General features: G+C 44.4%; 1 protein-coding gene across 16 annotated transcripts in view; it reads right to left on the minus strand.

The window, feature by feature from the left end:
- Positions 1-18,454, minus strand: part of LOC136832066 (von Willebrand factor A domain-containing protein 5A-like) — a 200,228-nt gene that overhangs the window by 104,282 nt on the left and 77,492 nt on the right. For all 16 annotated transcript variants that reach the window (XM_067092661.1, XM_067092656.1, XM_067092655.1 and 13 more), the window contains 2 exons: positions 10,694-10,828; positions 9,828-9,988 (listed from right to left, as the gene is read on the minus strand). In XM_067092661.1, coding sequence (XP_066948762.1) covers positions 9,828-9,988; positions 10,694-10,828 — 296 coding nt within the window. The remainder of the gene's footprint in view (positions 1-9,827; positions 9,989-10,693; positions 10,829-18,454) is intronic.

Below are 18,454 nucleotides of genomic sequence, written 5' to 3' on the forward strand. Positions count from 1 at the left end.
TTCATGTACTTTTACACTTACAGACTGTTCGCTGTGAGGAGCCGGGTGCACCGCTGCTGCAACAACCTTATGGTCACGTGGTGTGCCGGACCCACGCTGGTTGTGCGGTCCAGCTGGATGACCTGTAGTCTGGCACCCTGATGGTTGTGAGGTTTGCTTCGCTCTCTGCACAACCGTCCAGGATGAGTCGGTAAAACAGTGACAATCTTCCTCCGTTTATGCTCCTCATATTGAATACTGTTTATATTGTTTATGGTTCCCGGACTGTTCTTTCGTTCTTAGCTAATTGTTGGTTTTCTTACAGGCGGATGAGTCCTCCAAGAAGTCTGCCTTGGAATCCCTCCATGCCTGGGTGGCTGGGTTTGGAAGGAACGTTCCGTCGGGGAAGCCCTATGTCCTCGACGCCAGGTTGAGGGACCTGCTCTACCCGGCGCACGGGTGGCGGCCGGCAGTGCCAGAAGATCTTGCCACCCCCATCATCCAGCAGATCCGGGATGAGACCCAGCCACCCCAAGTGGATATTCTTTATGCCGAGGTCTCGGAGGATGCTACCGCCATGGATCTTAGACCTGGAACCAATGAATACTGAACAGGACCAGGTGGTAAGTGGTGAGGTAGGTGAGGTTGTTGTGGGGGGGCCCCTTTTTTGACTCCCCAGTTTCTTCAGTTTCATCTTTTGCAGGTTTTGTAAAGTCTTCCTCCTTGGGTGATAGAGCTCCATCAGCTATCCCCAAGTTGAAGTTGAAGACTTCATGGAAGGCGAAGGGCTATAAGTCCTCGTCTTCCAAGAAAGCATTGCCTTTCCCCCCGTCGAAGGCTAAGGTCTCAGCACCTGTAGCCTCCGGGAGCAAGTCTGGTTCCTCCGGCAAAGGCGCGAGTAAGAGGGCAGCAAAACCAAGCCCTCCTCGCCAGCCTGCCTTTGACGCAGAGGCCTTTGCGAACCAGCTCTTCAAACGATTCTCGGAGGACCTCGATTCCAAATTTACAAAGATCTCAGAAAAGTTGGCCAGTCATGACAATATACTGGCGGGAATGGCTCGCCCACCGCAGCCACTAACCACAGTATGTCATCCCGATACTAGCGGACCTCCCGCCGCCTTCGATGTCGGGAACCCTTGGCGTTTTGCCCTCTGGGCCATCCAACATGATGGCAAACTGACAGTCGAAGGTCTTGGCACGAGACGGTTGGAGGAACTGGAGTTCTTCCCCGATCTCTTGCCCCCTTACCCAGGCTTCGTGAGGCTACAGAGGAAGCATGGATTACGTTCAGATAAGGTTCCTAGGGGAGACTGTGATCGTCCCTAGGGACCAAGCTCAGTCGGCTCTCCTGCGCACTCTGGCGGAGTGGCAGGCAGACAATACAAAGTTGACACCTTTCAAGGGCAACTTCACCATGTTCGCCCTGGGAGACAACCTTACCCACCCCTGTTTGAACAAAGTCGCTCTGGCTACGGCCCGAGCGTGCTTTGAAGGTAATCCCATTACCGCAGCTGAGGGAAACAGACCCCACTTCCTGGTATTCCCAGGAAGTGATGAGTTCTGGACGGATGCCCCGTCCACTTTCACTGTTGGGAAGTTGGACCCCTTCTGTGCTTCCTCACAGTTCAGTGAGCAACTCCCCAAGCTGCCGGAATCTTTGCTAAAGGCAGAGTTTGATGCCCGGACTAAGCTAGCCCGGTCCCTGAACTCCGTCTGCCTTACGGAAGCCACTGCCGTCTCCTGCGTGGACGAGCCATTCTTTCAAGTCTTGGCTAAGTCCCTGCTAGCTGGCTTTCAGTCTGACCTTTTTGAATTCATCATGGCCAGACTGGAATGCAGAAAATTCATTTTTGCCGATGCCACCATCCGTCACGAGCCTAACAAGCTCGTGAAAAGCTCGATCTGGGGACCTAACCTCTTCCCAGAAGAAGAGGTTACGGAATGTTATGGCTGAGGCTACAAGGGCCAACCAGAGTCTGCGCTCTCGCTGGGGCATTTCTGCCTACAAGCGCAAGACCCCAGAATCTGGCGGCCCCCAATCGAGAGGAGGCAAACGTTTCAGGAGGCATAAGAGGCCCCACCATCAGGCGGTAGTCCAAGCCGTCCCGGTCTCGGCAGTGGCACAGCCCTCCACCTCAAAGGCTCATCCCCAACAATATGTGCTGGTTCAACCAGCTCATTCCCTTGCTGCGCCCTTCGTATGTTGCTTCGCCAGCATACAACCCCACCTATGAGGGCCGTGGATACTTTCACGGCCTTAATAGGATTGCAAGAGGGGAAGAGGCAAAGCCCCTCATAGAGGAAAAGCCAACACCACCCCAAGAGGAAAACCTGGACGTGGTAGAGGGAACAAACCCGCTCCCTCCCACTGAGAGAACACAGGTAGGTGGTCGCCTGTTTTGGTTCAGGGACCAATGGACCTTCAGCCCTTGGGCACACAGCATTGTGTCCAAGGGTCTAGGATGGAGCTGGATCAAGGACCCTCCTCCTCTGACCAGGTTTTACCAGCCACCCTCATCAATCCTGCAGGATTACGTGGCAGAATTGCTCAACAAACAAGCAATAAAGAAAGTAAGGCACCTAAAGTTTCAAGGCAGGTTATTCACTGTTCCCAAAAAGACTCCGACCAGCAAAGAGTGATCCTGGATCTGTCGCGTCTAAATCTCTACATAAAATGCGACAAATTTTGCATGCTTACGGTAGCTCAGGTACGGACTCTACTTCCGCATGGAGCCGTCACCACCTCTATCGATCTTTCAGACGCTTATTATCACGTCCCCGTTGCGCGAACTTCTCTCAGTTCCTCGGTTTCAGACTCGGGAATCAAGCCTACTCCTTCAGGGTCATGCCCTTCGGTCTAAACATTGCGCCCAGGATATTCACCAAGCTGGCGGACACGGTAGTTCAACAACTCCGGTCCCGAGGGATATCCCTAGCAGCGTACCTAGACGATTGGATAATTTGGGCACCAACAGTTCTGGAGTGTCAGAAGGCTACGTCCATGGTCATCAACTTCCTGGAGTCGTTAGGTTTTCAGCTGAACAGAGAGAAGTCCCGCCTGACTCCGGAGTCCCGGTTTCAGTGGCTGGGTCTCCAGTGGGATCTGTCCTCTCACACGTTATCTCTCCCGCCTCCCAAGAGGAAGGAGATAGCATCTCTCACCAGAAAATTTCTCAAAAATCAATCAGCATCCCGCCGGTCCCAAGAAAGAGTCCTTGGATCTCTTCAATTTGCCTCAGTGATGGACCTGCTCTTAAAAGCGAAACTAAAAGACATAAACAGAGTGTGGCGGAGTAGAGCCAATGTCAAGCTCAGAGACAAGGTCTCCTCTATTCCTCGAATCTTAAAAACAAGACTGCGGCCTTGGGCCACAGTCAGGGGCCTGTCCAAGTCAGTTCCGCTTCAATTTCCCCCTCCGGCACTAGTTGTTCACACGGACGCTTCCCTAAGCGGCTGGGGGGGATATTCACCAAAACAAAAAGTACAAGGAACGTGGTCCACTATGTTTCAGCAGTTCCATATAAACACCCTGGAAGCTATGGCGGTTTTTCTAACTCTAAAGAAAATCCGCCCCCCAACCGGATTCATATCAGGTTGGTATTGGACAGCGCAGTGGTAGTTCATTGCATCAACAGGGCGGCTCCAAATCAGGTCGAGTAAACCAAGTAATGGTTGCTATCTTCTCCCTGGCGAACAAGCACGGCTGGCACCTGTCAGCCACCCACCTAGCGGGGTGCGGAACGTGGTGGCAGATTCCTGTCCAGGACCACTCCGTTGGAGACGGAGTGGTCCCTGGACGGGGAATCCTTCAAATGGATTTGCCGCCAGGTTCCGGGTCTCCACGTGGATCTGTTCGCGACGGAGAGCAACTTCAAGCTCCCCTGTTATGTGGCCCTGAACCTGGACCCTCAGGCGTACGCCACGGACGCAATGACAGTAGATTGGAACAATTGGGAGAAAATTTATCTGTTCCCTCCAATAAATTTACTGCTGAAAGTATTACACAAACTCAGGACATTCAAAGGTCAACCAGCCCTAGTAGCCCCCTATTGGCCGAAGAGCAATTGGTTCCTCTTCTTCAGGAACTGGGATTACGGAGTCTTCGGATTCCCAAGCCCATACTGACCCAGACAGTACAAACCAAGACTGTGTCAGCTTCCTCAAGAATTCAGAAAGCCCTAGTTTTATGGACTTTATAAAATTCGCAGCCCAAAAAGGAGCAAACATTGACCCTGTTAACACTGTTTCTAGAATCAGATAAAAGAGATTCTACTCTTAGACAGTATGACTCAGCAGTCAAAAAAATTAGCCTCCTTCCTGAAAAGCATCTGAAGCCAAAATCATGACGACTAATTTAGGAGTTTCCTTCTTTAGATCACTGTTTGAGAAAGGCCTTGCTCCGCCACTATTACCACAGCCAAGTCAGCCCTGAAGAAAGTATTTCTGTAAAACTTTAAAATTGACCTTACAGATTCCTATTTTTTCATCTATCCCCAGAGCATGCGCTGTCTGAGACCAGTATCACGCCCACATTCTGTTACGTGGTTCCTCAATGACGTCCTTAAGTTAGCATCAGAGATGAACAACTTTCAATGCTCTTATCAGGATCTGTTAAGGAAGACTTTATTTCTGATTAGCTTGGCTTCAGGTGCCAGAATCTCAGAGCTATCGGCTCTCACTAGAGGTGATGATTTTGTGAACTTCCTCCTGTCCGGAGAGGTCCTCCTTTCCCTGACCCTAGATTTTAGCTAAAAATGAAGACCCACAAGACAGATGGTCTCCTTGGAAGGTGGTGCCCTTCCACAAGACCAGTCTTTATGTCCAGTGTATACACTTAAATCTTACCTTTAAGAACTCCACAGAGTAAGTCGGGTCCTCTTTTTATCAGGGAGAAAGGTGGTACTCTTTCACTGAATGCTATAAGACAACAAATTTTGTATTTTATTAAACAGGCCAACCCAGATTCAGTTCCTAAGGTTCATGATATTCGAGCAGTTGCTACTTCCATTAATTACTTTCATAATATGGACTTCTCAGAACTCTCTAAATACACGGGTTGGAAATCACCTCTAGTGTTTAAACGCCACTATTTAAAATCGCTCGAAGCCCTGAAATTTTCTACAATAGCTGTGGGAAGTGTCATCTCCCCACCTTAACTAATCATATCCTTATCCTCCCCTTTCCCCCCCCCCCGCCTGCCTCATTTGCTTCTCTGCTTATCCTCCTGGTTGATCATGCCTCACTGCCTTGCTCCTCATATTGATGTATCTTGTCTCTGTTGAGTGGAAACTGTAATCTGACATGTTATGATTGTGTTTTCTTGTGGGGTACTGGGCGGTTTTTATTTTGCTCCATGTACGCCAGATATATGTATATGTACTGTATATATTGTTTCCCATTTTATTTTGTCTCTTACGTGTTTAGCTTTAAGTTTACGTGTGTAGCTTTAAGATTGTATATGCCATTTAACCTATGCAAATTTCATATGTCGTTATGCTTTAGTAGTATTAAGTATTTTTGGGGCCTCTTCCTGCCAGACCGGGGACTTCCCCACTTTTTCGTAATATTAAGCTTTTGATGTGCCTTAGGTTTAGTGTTCTTGCCACATGTAAGAGATTCCTGATTAAAACCATTTTCGTAATTTATGTTTTTCTTCAGATTACCTTGTTTCCTCGTAGTTTGCAGCCTTGGCATGATTCTCTATCACTATTTCACCGGCTGACACGGGACTGGACTCAGAAAAGGGATTTTGACAAAGGAAAATCTATTTCTGAGGAAGGTCCCGTGTCACCCGGTGACCCTCCCTGACTCACCTATTGCTCCCCCCCCCTACTTGCACATGCCAAGTCTGGGGTTAGTGCTAGCCTGGAATGAGGTAGGTGGTGCTGGTGTCGCCGAGCTGGCGGGTGTTTGGGTGTGGGGGCTGTAACGGCTCACCGCTCTCTTCTGGGGGTTTTGATAGGGAGAGATCTTTCGAGTAAGACTCCGTGGTAGTGATCTTTCACTCACCCTTCGTTATACCGACGTCTTCCTTGGAGAAGACGCTCGATCTGGGGGTAATGGCCCCAGCTTTCCTGAAAGCTCTTTTTTCTCTGGTATATCTAGCATTTTATACCTAGAAATTCGTGCTACAATGGAATTTCACCGGGTGACACGGGACCTTCCTCAGAAATAGATTTTTCCTTTGTCAAAATCCCTTTTTCATTTCTTTGTTAGCTTTACTCTGTATTTGACTGCCTTACAGCCTCATGGATTTCTACATTTTTTCTTATGTATCTAAATATATATATATATATATATATATATATATATATATATATATATATATATATATATATATATATATATATATATATATATATATATGAATGTCTTTCCTGTAATACTACAGTGTAATATGAATATAAGAAGGCCCATGAAACACTATTTAAACGTTGAAACCATATATTTCGGGCACTTGCTTCTGTGCCCCTGTTCACTGTTTGAATAGTGTTTTATGGGCCTTCTTATATTCATATATATATATATATATATATATATATATATATATATATATATATATATATATATATATATATATATATATATATATATATATATATAATTTGGTTTTTATTGTAAATATCAGAAACAGACTTAAATGAGGAAGGTACCTTTCGTATTTCCTGTCCTTTCAGCTACGTATAATATGCTCATGGCATTACAGTAGGTCCAGGGATACGTGTGAAACTGATTCTAATTAATTTCTATTTAGAAGAAATGAATAGCAGCTACATCAAGATTAACCCAAGAATGCTTTGATGGCAGGAAGCCTTTTGTCTTAATGTATTCATCAGCTTTGACTCCCACAGCTTTCCAACGTGTGCAGATGAAACAGGATGACATGCAAGGAATTAGATTTAAAAAAAAGACTAAGTTGTAGCCTATTCGTTTGATTTCTTATGATTGCTTTTTGACATGAGATAGCTAGGTCTGAGTAAATTATGTTAAACCGTAATGAAAAGGATAAGAGAAAAGGAGAACATGGCCAATAAAAAAGAATAACTGGAATAATCAAATAAAGCAGATTAATATAGACATTGTCGATTTAAATATTCAGTCGCATGACGCATCCGAGAGATATACTACTGAAAATAGACCTACTACAGGATAATCAGGTGTCAGAATCAGAAGTCATATTTAAGCCTACTAAATTAGTCATGCCAATTATTTTATTGATCAAAGAACAAAATTAGTTGAATTACACTTGCTATTAAAGCATATTGACAGGCTTAATGTATTATTTATCGGCTGTAGGTGACGAATGACAACACGCCAGTGCTGTATAATACGTTGGGTTAACGTCAAGACTCAAGCGGAAGCAGAGCCAAATTCCAAATGCTTCTTAGGCCGTCACGATTGAAAAGCAAATAATCTGGCACCTGCATATGGCAATATTTCCATAACGAACGATGAATAAAGAAACTACGCCAGTTTTTCTTTAGCCAACTGTACAAAATGAGTGCATTCTGCTAACAATCCTCTTACCCTACCTAAATACCATTCTGTTTAGATGCCCGTTGGCATTAATTCTTGTGACTCTACATAAGGCTTTGACCCTGGAATCTGCAGTGCGTCACCGACTTACGGCAGATTCGCTCTTACAGCACTTTTTCAGCAACTTTAACAGTGTGTTACAGTGCTGTAACTTGATGTTGCATCAAGTTACGGCGCCACTGATGGCGCTAACGGCAAGAATAGGCATCAAGTTAATGGTGCTTACAGCGCTGTAACTTGATGAAACATCAACGGCACCGTACGCGCTAATAACGGCGACACCGACTTACAGCAGAAATCAACTTACAGCGCAGCACTGGAACTGATCCCCTGCTGTAAGTCAAGGACCTACTGGTATTTATAACAGTACAAATACCCTGTACTACTGTTCAACTCAAGTTTGTGATAAAGTTCTGCTGTTTTTTTTTCAAGACTTTCCACTTACGTATAGTACTTTGTCTGGATATTGTCAATTACTGTACAGTATTGCTTTTATTGGCTTCTAAAATACCTTACGCTTCTCTCACTTCTATTTTGATTTTTACTTCAGTTGCTGTTTCTGGTAGTGATAGCAATTACTTGACAATGATGTGCAAAAGAACTGCTTCTTGTAGAATTCAGCCACAATGGACGATCTTTGACAAGAATTCTGAAAGGTCTTTGGCAGTCCAATCTGCTCCATGTGTGACTTCATTCTGTCCTTTAATGAGTACTCTAAGCAGTAAGAAAGACTTCCTGATGCGTAACAGTTTATCCTCCAGCATTCTGCTGATGACATCCTCAATCACGGGTCGTCACACATTCTGGGACTGATTCCAAAGGGAACTTTGATACTAATAACTGTTTGTAACAATGAATAGTTTGAGAAATGTAGGGTTTTGGAGAGCTTTTGTTTAACATGCAAAACTGAGGGGAAGAGAATAAGTGATAAGAGGTTATAACAACTGACCAAAGGAGGCAGAAGCACTTCAGAATGATACACATGTAAGCAACAGAATAGATTAGATTCTCTTGACGGCCAACATCATTTGAGAAAGAGCTAATTGAAGAAGGGTTGCATATGTATATATTTTTAATTAATTAATATTACAGCTCTGGATGACCTTTGGAAAAACCCAAAATCTCTTTTATCTCTTCTCTACAGCCACCTCTTCATCCACAAAATGGTCTCACTATTTTTTCCTGCATATTTTTTTTATGCTGACTTGAAGGAAAGCTCCTGTTTTCTTACCCAATGACTGTACCCACCAAGCCATACATCCCACAAGCACTCTGCAGTATCATCAATTTTCAGACTACTCAAGCTGCCATTTTTTTTTTGCCTCCAACAGATTTTTTGCAGTTTTCCTCCTTTTTCTTGTAACTTTTCTTTGCCTTCCTCAAGTCTGGGCTCAGTCACGGCATTAGACTACTGACTTTAAAAAAAAATTCAATTATAAGAGAAATTTTCAATTTGCTGACATCTTCAGGCCTACTGGTGCTGTTACTTCTAAATCTTTGACTGAGAAAAATGAGGGACTCTGTGTAAAATGAAAATATTCAGTTGTTAAGAGAAAATTTCTGCATGTATTTCCATTCAATCTTCTTACATTAACAAGAATGTTGTTTTAACAAATATTTGAATGTTTGTTTATTAAATATTTTAATGTAAATATCCCCGTACAACAACGGCACCATAATTTAAACCTGACTCTCAAAATCTGCTATGTATTTGATTGGGCATAAGGGATGGAAAGCAGCATTCACACTGATATGTAAACCTAAAAAGAAGAAAAATGGAATATCTTGCACTTTGCCCCTCTCCAGGAAAAACAAATTACTGTATATCTACAACAAACTGGCTAGGTTACAAGGCAACAATAGCAAACTGAAAAGCATCTGTTTTATCCTCAGCATATTATCTTTCTGCATCAAAAGGATAAAATTATGAAAACTACCTTTTAATAAACTTTTAAAAACATTTAAAAATGTGCATCTTCATAAAGTGTATACTGTATATTTTTTTCACTGTACTTAATATCTTATGACAACAAAGAAGTAAACAAGATATACACCAAAAAGAAAATAAGAGAGCCATAAAATAAAAACACTTCACTCTCATTTGCAATATCATGTTGTAACTTGCATAAAAGGGAGAATTTGGCAATTGGATACCAATAACCCTGTCTTGCAAAATCTTTTTCCTTCTGAAATATTCTCACAAGATTCTATTCTACTACTTTGATGACACTTACTTGGCTTATATAAAAAAGCTTATTAATATTTAACAGCAGTCTTATGATAAAGTATAAAAATATCACAACTTAGCTTACCTCTGCAGACATACTGTCGTCACTTAATTCCACATTCAAGGACTCATGGTGTGAGGTTATGCGAGCTATAACATGTCCCCCTTGAACCTTAGCATTTATACCAAAAGTATAGGCTTCAGACACAATGACTGTTTCAAAGTTGCCAGTTCGTGCAACACTCTCTGGAAAAAACCTACTAGTTACTTCATATATACAAAAGATTCCAAATACAGTATTTGTATATATATCTAATGGTATTCTAAACAGTATTATAAAAACAAACAGTCTGCAAAGAACTGCAAAAACATCAATAGAAAATAACCAGCTTTTTATATGAAGGGCAACACTAAAAAGAGGTCAGTTTCTTTTCTTCATCTATCAACATTCCACCTTTCAGTATAATCACTTCATCAGAAAAGATTAGCCACCCCCTAGGCTCACAATAAGAATCAGTGGTCCTCTTCAAATATAAAATATGCAATAACTGAAGCTCTCAATTGTACTTAAAATTGCCTTTTTTGAAGTTTTGCAACTTGCTTACAGATATGGCATACAGGCATAATTAAAATCTACTTTTTTGCATTTGTTTGTTAACCTTTTTCAGCCATTTCAACTTATGCTCTTTAAGTTTACCATAAGTACATACAATATAACAATAATCAGAGATTGACTATGCAAGATATAGTTCTACCTTACTATACTTTGAAAACTAATGACTAATGCATGAAATGAGCTTTGATAAAAAATGAAGCATGCAGAGAAGGAATAATATGGTGTGTGTGTGTGTGTGTGTGTGTGTGTGTGTGTGTGTGTGTGTGTGTGTGTGTGTGTGTGTGTGTGTGTGTGTGTGTGTGTGTGTGAGAGAGAGAGAGAGAGAGAACATTTACCTGTATGCTGGCTGGGAGAAATGTCACGAGGACAGTATCGAGGATTAAGAACAGTTGGCAAAGTGAAACTCACGGCCCCATCAGTCTTGACTTTTAGTTCCATCATCATACTCAAATGCAGTTCAGCTTGAGAACCTGAAAAATAATACTGTTTTCATATGTTAAACTGGGTAAACAATCAACTTAAGAAGCGCCTCTCAAAATGTAACCTGTCAGTAAGTAGGAGGTCACTAGTACAGGACCCAGCAGTTTCAGCCAGAGAGTTTTTAGCCCAGAACTCATAAGTGCATGAAAAAAAGCCAACTCTAAGGGTTACAACTAGCCAAACCGTATAGCAAAAAATGCTTAATGCAATTCATTTAAGACATAAACAAAACTGAAAGAAAGGATAAATGAGCTTAGCTTAATCAAAACTTGGTAAATTATTAGTTGAAGTAACCCAATAGTTTAATGTTGTGCCTGATGATGCAAAACTATGAAAAATACATATATATTCAAATGAATATATACATATACTGTATATATATATATATATATATATATATATATATATATATATATATATATATATATATATATATATATATATATATATATATATATATAATATATATATATATATATATATATATATATATATATATATATATATATATATATATATATATATATATATATATATATATATATTAAATTGTAACGTCAGATGTCTCTTCATTTTCACAAGCTCTTCGTTGGGTGAGCTGGTAGAGCTCCCTCTCTGTCACTCGATGGGCGGAGTTCAATTACCCTAACTCCTTGCTGATGAAGAGTTAGAGGAATTTATTTCTGGTGATAGAAATTCATTTCTCACTATAATGTGTTCGGATTCCACAATAAGCTGTAGAACCCATTGCTAAGTGCAACCAATTGGTTCTTAGCCACGTAAAATAAGTCCAATCCTTCGGGCCAGCCCTAGGAGAGCTGTTAATCAGCTCAGTGGTCTGGTAAAACTAAGGTATACTTAACTTTTTTCTTCATTTTCACATCAATCACATCATGCATTGCATTTCTTAATATGTCAAGACTCTCATGTAAATAGTCATGTGTAGAATTTTCTGGCCTTTCTGCCGATATGTATTTTATCATTGTACATTTATTATGTCTCTCAAAATTGCCATTTGTTTGTCTGTCAACAAACACAAATTGCTCAGAGTGTGGGTCACGGTGATAGGAGGTCGGGCACCATGTTTCTGTCTGCACTCTGCCATGTACAGTATACCTGTGCTCAGGTAATAAACAATACCCAGTTGACCTTTCTTGTTCTCACAATATAATGTATGTATGTGTGTGTGTGTGTGTGTGTGTGTGTGTGTATGTATGTATGTATGTATGTATATATATATATATATATATATATATATATATATATATATATATATATATATATATATATATATATATATATATATAAGGGATTTTGACAAAGGAAAAATCTATTTCTGAGGAAGGTCCCGTGTCACCCGGTGAAATTCCATTATAGCACGAATTTCTAGGTATAAAATGCTAGATATACCAGAGAAAAAAGAGCTTTCAGGAAAGCTGGGGTTACTACCCCCAGATCGAGCGTCTTCTCTAGGTAAGACATCGGTATACCGAAGGGTGAGTGAAAGATCACTACCACGGAGTCTTACTCGAAAGATCTCTCCCTACCAAAATCCCCAGAACAGAGCGGTGAGCCGTTACAGCCCCCACACCCAAACACCCGCCAGCTCGGCGACACCAGCGCCACCTACCTCATTCCATGCTAGCACTAACCCCAGACTTGGCATGTGCGAGTGGGGGGGGGGAGCAATAGGTGAGTCAGGGAGGGTCACCGGGTGACACGGGACCTTCCTCAGAAATAGATTTTTCCTTTGTCAAAATCCCTTTTCTGAGTCCAGTCCCGTGTCAGCCGGTGAAATAGTGATAGAGAATCATGCCAAGGCTGCAACTACGAGGAAAAGAGGGTAATCTGAAGAAAAAAACATAAATTACGAAAATAGTTTTAATCAGGGAATCTCTTACATGTAGCAAGAACACTAAACCTAAGGCACATCAAAGACTTAATATTATGAAAAGTGGGGACGTCCCTGGCACAACGGGGAAGAGGCCCCAAAAATACTTAACACTACTAAAGCATATTGACATATGAAATTTGCATAAGATAAATGCATATACAATCTTAAAGCTACACACGTAAACTTAGGCTAAACACGTAAGAGACAAAATCAATGGAAAATAAAATATACAGTACATATACATATATCTGGGGTACATGGAGCAAAATAAAAACCGCCCAGTACCCCACAAGAAAAAACAATCATAACATGTCAGATTACAGTTTCCACTCAACAGAGACAAGATACATCAATATGAGGAGCCAGGCAGTGAGGCATGATCAACCAGGAGGATAAGCAGAGAAGTAAATGAGGCAGGCGGGCGGGGGGGAAAGGATAGGATAAGGATATGATTAGTTAAGGTGGGGAGATGACACTTCCCACAGCTATGGTAGAAAATTTCAGGGCTTCGAGCGATTTTAAATAGTGGCGTTTAAACACTAGAGGTGATTTCCAACCCGTATATTTAGATAATTCTGAGAAGTCCATATTATGAAAGTAATTAATGGAAGTAGCAACTGCTCGAATATCATGAACCTTAGGAACTGAATCTGGGTTGGCCTGTTTAATAAAAATACAGAATTTGTTGTCTTATAGCATTCAGTGAAAGAGTACCACCTTTCTCCCTGATAAAAAGAGGACCCGACTTACTCTGTGGAGTTCTTAAAAGGTAAGATTTAAGTGTATAAACTGGACATAAAGACTGGTCTTGTGGAAGGGCACCACCTTCCAAGGAGACCACCTGTCTTGTGGGTCTTCGTTTTTAGCTAAGAATCTAGGGTCAGGGAAAGGAGGACCTCTCCAGACGGGAGGAAGTTCACAAAATTATCACCTCTAGTGAGAGCCGATAGCTCTGAGATTCTAGCACCTGAAGCCAAGCTAATCAGAAATAAAGTCTTCCTTAACAGATCCTGATAAGAGCATTGAAAGTTGTCCATCTCTGATGCTAACTTAAGGACGTCATTGAGAAACCACGTAACAGAATGTGGGCGTGATACGGGTCTCAGACGAGCGCATGCTCTGGGGATAGATGAAAAATAGGAATCTGTAAGGTCGATTTTAAAGCCGTATAGAAATACTTTCTTCAGGGCTGACTTGACTGTGGTAATAGTGGCCAGAGCAAGGCCTTTCTCAAACAGTGATCTAAAAGAAAGAAACTCCTAAATTAGTCGTCATGATTTTGGCTTCAGATGCTTTCAGGAAGGAGGCTAACTTTTTGACTGCTGAGTCATACTGTCTAAGAGTAGAATCTCTTTATCTGATTCTAAAAACAGAGTGTTGACAGGGTCAATGTTTGCTCCTTTTGGGCTGCGAATTTTATAAAGTCCATAAAACTAGGGCATTCTGAATTCTTGAGGAAGCTGACACAGTCTTGGTTTGTACTGTCTGGGTCAGTATGGGCTTGGGAATCCGAAGACTCCGCAATCCCAGTTCCTGAAGAAGAGGGAACCAATTGCTCTTGGCCAATAGGGGGCTACTAGGCTGGTTGACCTTTGAATGTCCTGAGTTTGTGTAATACTTTCAGCAGTAAATTTATTGGAGGGAACAGATAAATTTTCTCCCAATTGTTCCAATCTACTGTCATTGCGTCTGTGGTGTACGCCTGAGGGTCCAGGTTCGGGGCCACGTAACAGGGGAGCTTGAAGTTGCTCTCCGTCGCAAACAGATCCACTTGGAGACCCGGAACCCGGCGGCAAATCCATTTGAAAGACTCCCGTCCAGGGACCACTCCGTCTCCAACGGGTAGCTCTGGACAGGGAATCCGCCACCACGTTCCCGTACCCCCGCTAGGTGGGTGGCTGACAGGTGCCAGCCGTGCTTGTTCGCCAGGGAGAAGATAGCAACCATTACTTGGTTTACTCGACCTGATTTGGAGCCGCCCCTGTTGATGCAATGAAGTACCACTGCGCTGTCAATACCAGCCTGATATGAATCCGGTTGGGGGCGGATTTTCTTTAGAGTTAGAAAGACCGCCATAGCTTCCAGGGTGTTTATATGGAACTGCTGAAACATTGTGGACCACGTTCCTTGTACTTTTGTTTTGGTGAATATCCCCCCCAGCCGCTTAGGGAAGCGTGTGTGTGAACAACTAATGCCGGAGGGGGAAATTGAAGCGGAACTGATTTGGACAGGCCTCTGACTGTGGTCCAAGGCCGCAGTCTTGTTTTTAAGATTCGAGGAATAGAGGAGACCTTGTCTCTGAGCTTGACATTGGCTCGACTCCGCCACACTCTGTTTATGTCTTTTAGTTTCGCTTTTAAGAGCAGGTCCGTCACTGAGGCAAATTGAAGAGACCCAAGGACTCTTTCTTGGGATCGGCGGGATGCCGATTGATTTTTGAGAAATTTCCTGGTGAGAGATGCTATCTCTTTCCTCTTGGGAGGCGGGAGAGATAACGTGTGAGAGGACAGATCCCACTGGAGACCCAGCCACTGAAACCGGGACTCGGAGTCAGGCGGGACTTCTCTCTGTTCAGTTGAAAACCTAACGACTCCAGGAAGTTGATGACTATGGACGTAGCCTTCTGACACTCCAGAACTGTTGGTGCCCAAATTATCCAATCGTCTAGGTACGCTGCTAGGGATATCCCTCGGGACCGGAGTTGTTGCACTACCGTGTCCGCCAGCTTGGTGAATACCCTGGGCGCAATGTTTAGACCGAAGGGCATGACCCTGAAGGAGTAGGCTTGATTCCCGTGTCTGAAACCGAGGAACTGAGAGAAGTTCCGGCGCCAATCGGGACGTGATAATAAGCGTCTGAAAGATCGATGGAGGTGGTGACGGCTCCACGCGAAGTAGAGTCCGTACCTGAGCTACCGTAAGCATGCGAAATTTGTCGCATTTTATGTAGAGATTTAGACGCGACAGATCCAGGATCACTCTTTGCTGATCGGAGTCTTTTTGGGAACAGTGAATAACCTGCCTTGAAACTTTAGGTGCCTTACTTTCTTTATTGCTTGTTTGTTGAGCAATTCTGCCACGTAATCCTGTAGGATTGACGAGGGTGGCTGGTAAAACCTGGTTAGAGGAGGAGGGTCCTTGATCCAGCTCCATCCTAGTCCTCTGGACACAATGCTGTGTGCCCAAGGGCTGAAGGTCCATTGGTCCCTGAACCAATACAGGCGACCACCTACCTGTGTTCTCTCAGTGGGAGGGAGCGGGTTTGTTCCCTCTACCACGTCCAGGCCTTCCTCTTGGGGTGGTGTTGGGTTTTCCTCTCTATGAGGGACCCTGCCTCTTCCCCCTTGCGATCCTATTAAGGCCGTGAAAGTATCCACGGCCCTCATAGGTGGGGTTGTATGCTGGCGAAGCAACATACGAGGGCGCAGCAAGGGAATGAGCTGGTTGGACCAGCACATATTGTTGGGGGTGAGCCTTGGAGGTGGAGGGCTGTGCCACTGCCGAGACCGGGACGGCTTGAACTACCGCCTGAAGGTGGGGCCTCTTATGTCTCCTGAAACGTTTGCCTCCTCTCGTCTGGGGGCCGCCAGATTCTGGGGTCTTCCGCTTGTAGGCAGAAATGCCCCAGCGAGAGCGCAGACTCTGGTTGGCCCTTGTAGCCTCAGCCATAACATTCGTAACCTCTTCTTCTGGGAAGAGGTTAGGCCCCAGATCGAGCTCTTAACAAGCTTGTTAGGCTCGTGACGGATAGTGGCATCAGCAAAAATGAATTTTCTGCATTCCAGTCTGGCCATGATGAACTCGAAAAGGTCAGACTGAAAGCCAGCTAGCAGGGACTTAGCCAAGACTTCAAAAAATGGCTCGTCCGCGCAGGAGACGGCAGTGGCTTCCGTGGGCAGACGGAGTTCAAGGACCGGGCTAACTTAGTCCGGGCATCAAACTCCGCTTTAGCAAAGATTCCGGCAGCTTGGGAGCTGTTCACTGAACTGTGAGGAAGCACAGAAGGGGTCCAGTTTCCCAACAGTGAAAGTGGACGGAGCATCCACCCAGAACTCGTCACTTCCTGGGAATACCAGGAAGTGGGGTCTGTTTCCCCTCAGCTGCGGTAACGGATTACCTTCAAAGCACGCCGGGCCGTAGCCAGAGCGACTTTGTTCAAGCAAGGGGTGGGCAAAGTTGTCTCCCAGGGCAAACATTGTGAAGTTGCCCTTGAAAGGAGTCAACTTTGTATTTTCTGCCTGTCACTTCGTCAGAGTGCGCAGGAGAGCCGACTGAGCTTGGTCCCTAGGGACGATGACAGTCTCCCTAGGAACCTTATCCGACCGAACCCATGCTTCCTCCGTTAATCTTACGAAGCCTGGGTAGGGGGCAAGAGATCGGGGGAAGAATTCCAATTCCTCCAACCGTCTCGTGCCAAGACCTTCAACCGTCAGTTTGCCATCATGTTGGATGGCCCGGAGGGCTAAACGCCAAGGGTTACCGACATCGAAAGCGGGAGGTCCGCTGTGGCGGGATGACATACTGGGGTTCGGCTGGGGTGGGCGAGCCATTCCCGCCAGTATATTATCATGACTGGCCAACTTTTCGGAGATCTTGGTGAATCTCGTGTCAAAATCCTCCGTGAACCTTTTAAAAGTTGGTTCGCAAAGGCCTCTGCGTCAAAGGCAGGCTGGCGAGGAGGGCTTGGTTTTGCAGCCCTCTTACTCGCGCCTTTGCCGGAGGAACCAGACTTGCTCCCGGAGGCTACAGGTGCTGGACCTTAGCCTTCGGACGTGGGAAAGGCGATGCCTTCTTGGAGGACGAGGACTTATAGCCCTTCGCCTTTCCATGAAGTCTTCAACTTCAACTTGGGGATAGCACACGGAGCTCTATCACCCAAGGAGGAAGACTTCACAAAACCTGCAAAGGAAGAAATGGATGAAGCTGGGAGTCAAAAATGGGGGCCCGCCCAACAACCTCACCTACCTCGCTACTTACCACCTGGTCCTGTTCAGTATTCATAGGTTCCAGGTCTAAGTCTAAAGGCGGCGACGTCCTCCGAAACCTTGGCGTAGAGGATATCCACTTGGGGTGGCTGGGTCGCATCCCGGATCTGCTGGATGATGGGGGTGGCAAGATCTTCTGGCACTGCGGCCGCCAACCGTGCGCCGGGGTAGAGCAGGTCCCTCAACTTGGCATCGAGGACGTAGGGCTTCCCCGACGGAACATTCCTGCCAAACCCAGCCACCCAGGCCCGGAGGGATTCCAAGGCAGACTTCTTGGAGGACTCGTCCGCCTGTAAGAAAACCAGCAATTAGCCAAGAACGAAAAAACAGTCCGGGAACCACATAAACAATATACAATATGAGGAGCGTAAAACGGAGGAAGACTGTCACTTACCGACTCATCCTGGACGGTTGCGCACAAGGCGAAGCAAACCTCACAACCATCAGGGTGCCAAACTACCAGGTCGTCGAGCCGGACCGCACAACCAGCGTGGGTCCGGCACACCACGGACCGTAGGGTTGTTGGAGTGAAGCGGTACACCCCGGCTCCTCACAGCGAACAGTCTGTAAGTAGAAAAAGTACATGAACCCACCACTCTAAGCAATCTAAAGCCGGCAAGGCCGGGAAATTCGACTACAACCGGAATACTCCGGCGGAGAAGAAATCCCTTATCATAAACTAGGCCAATAAGCTCTAAAATACACAGAGTGGAAGGTAAAAGCTTCCAGACCCCGGAA

This window comes from Macrobrachium rosenbergii, chromosome 49 (genome assembly GCF_040412425.1).
Source record: "Macrobrachium rosenbergii isolate ZJJX-2024 chromosome 49, ASM4041242v1, whole genome shotgun sequence".
NCBI classification, from domain to species: domain Eukaryota; kingdom Metazoa; phylum Arthropoda; class Malacostraca; order Decapoda; family Palaemonidae; genus Macrobrachium; species Macrobrachium rosenbergii.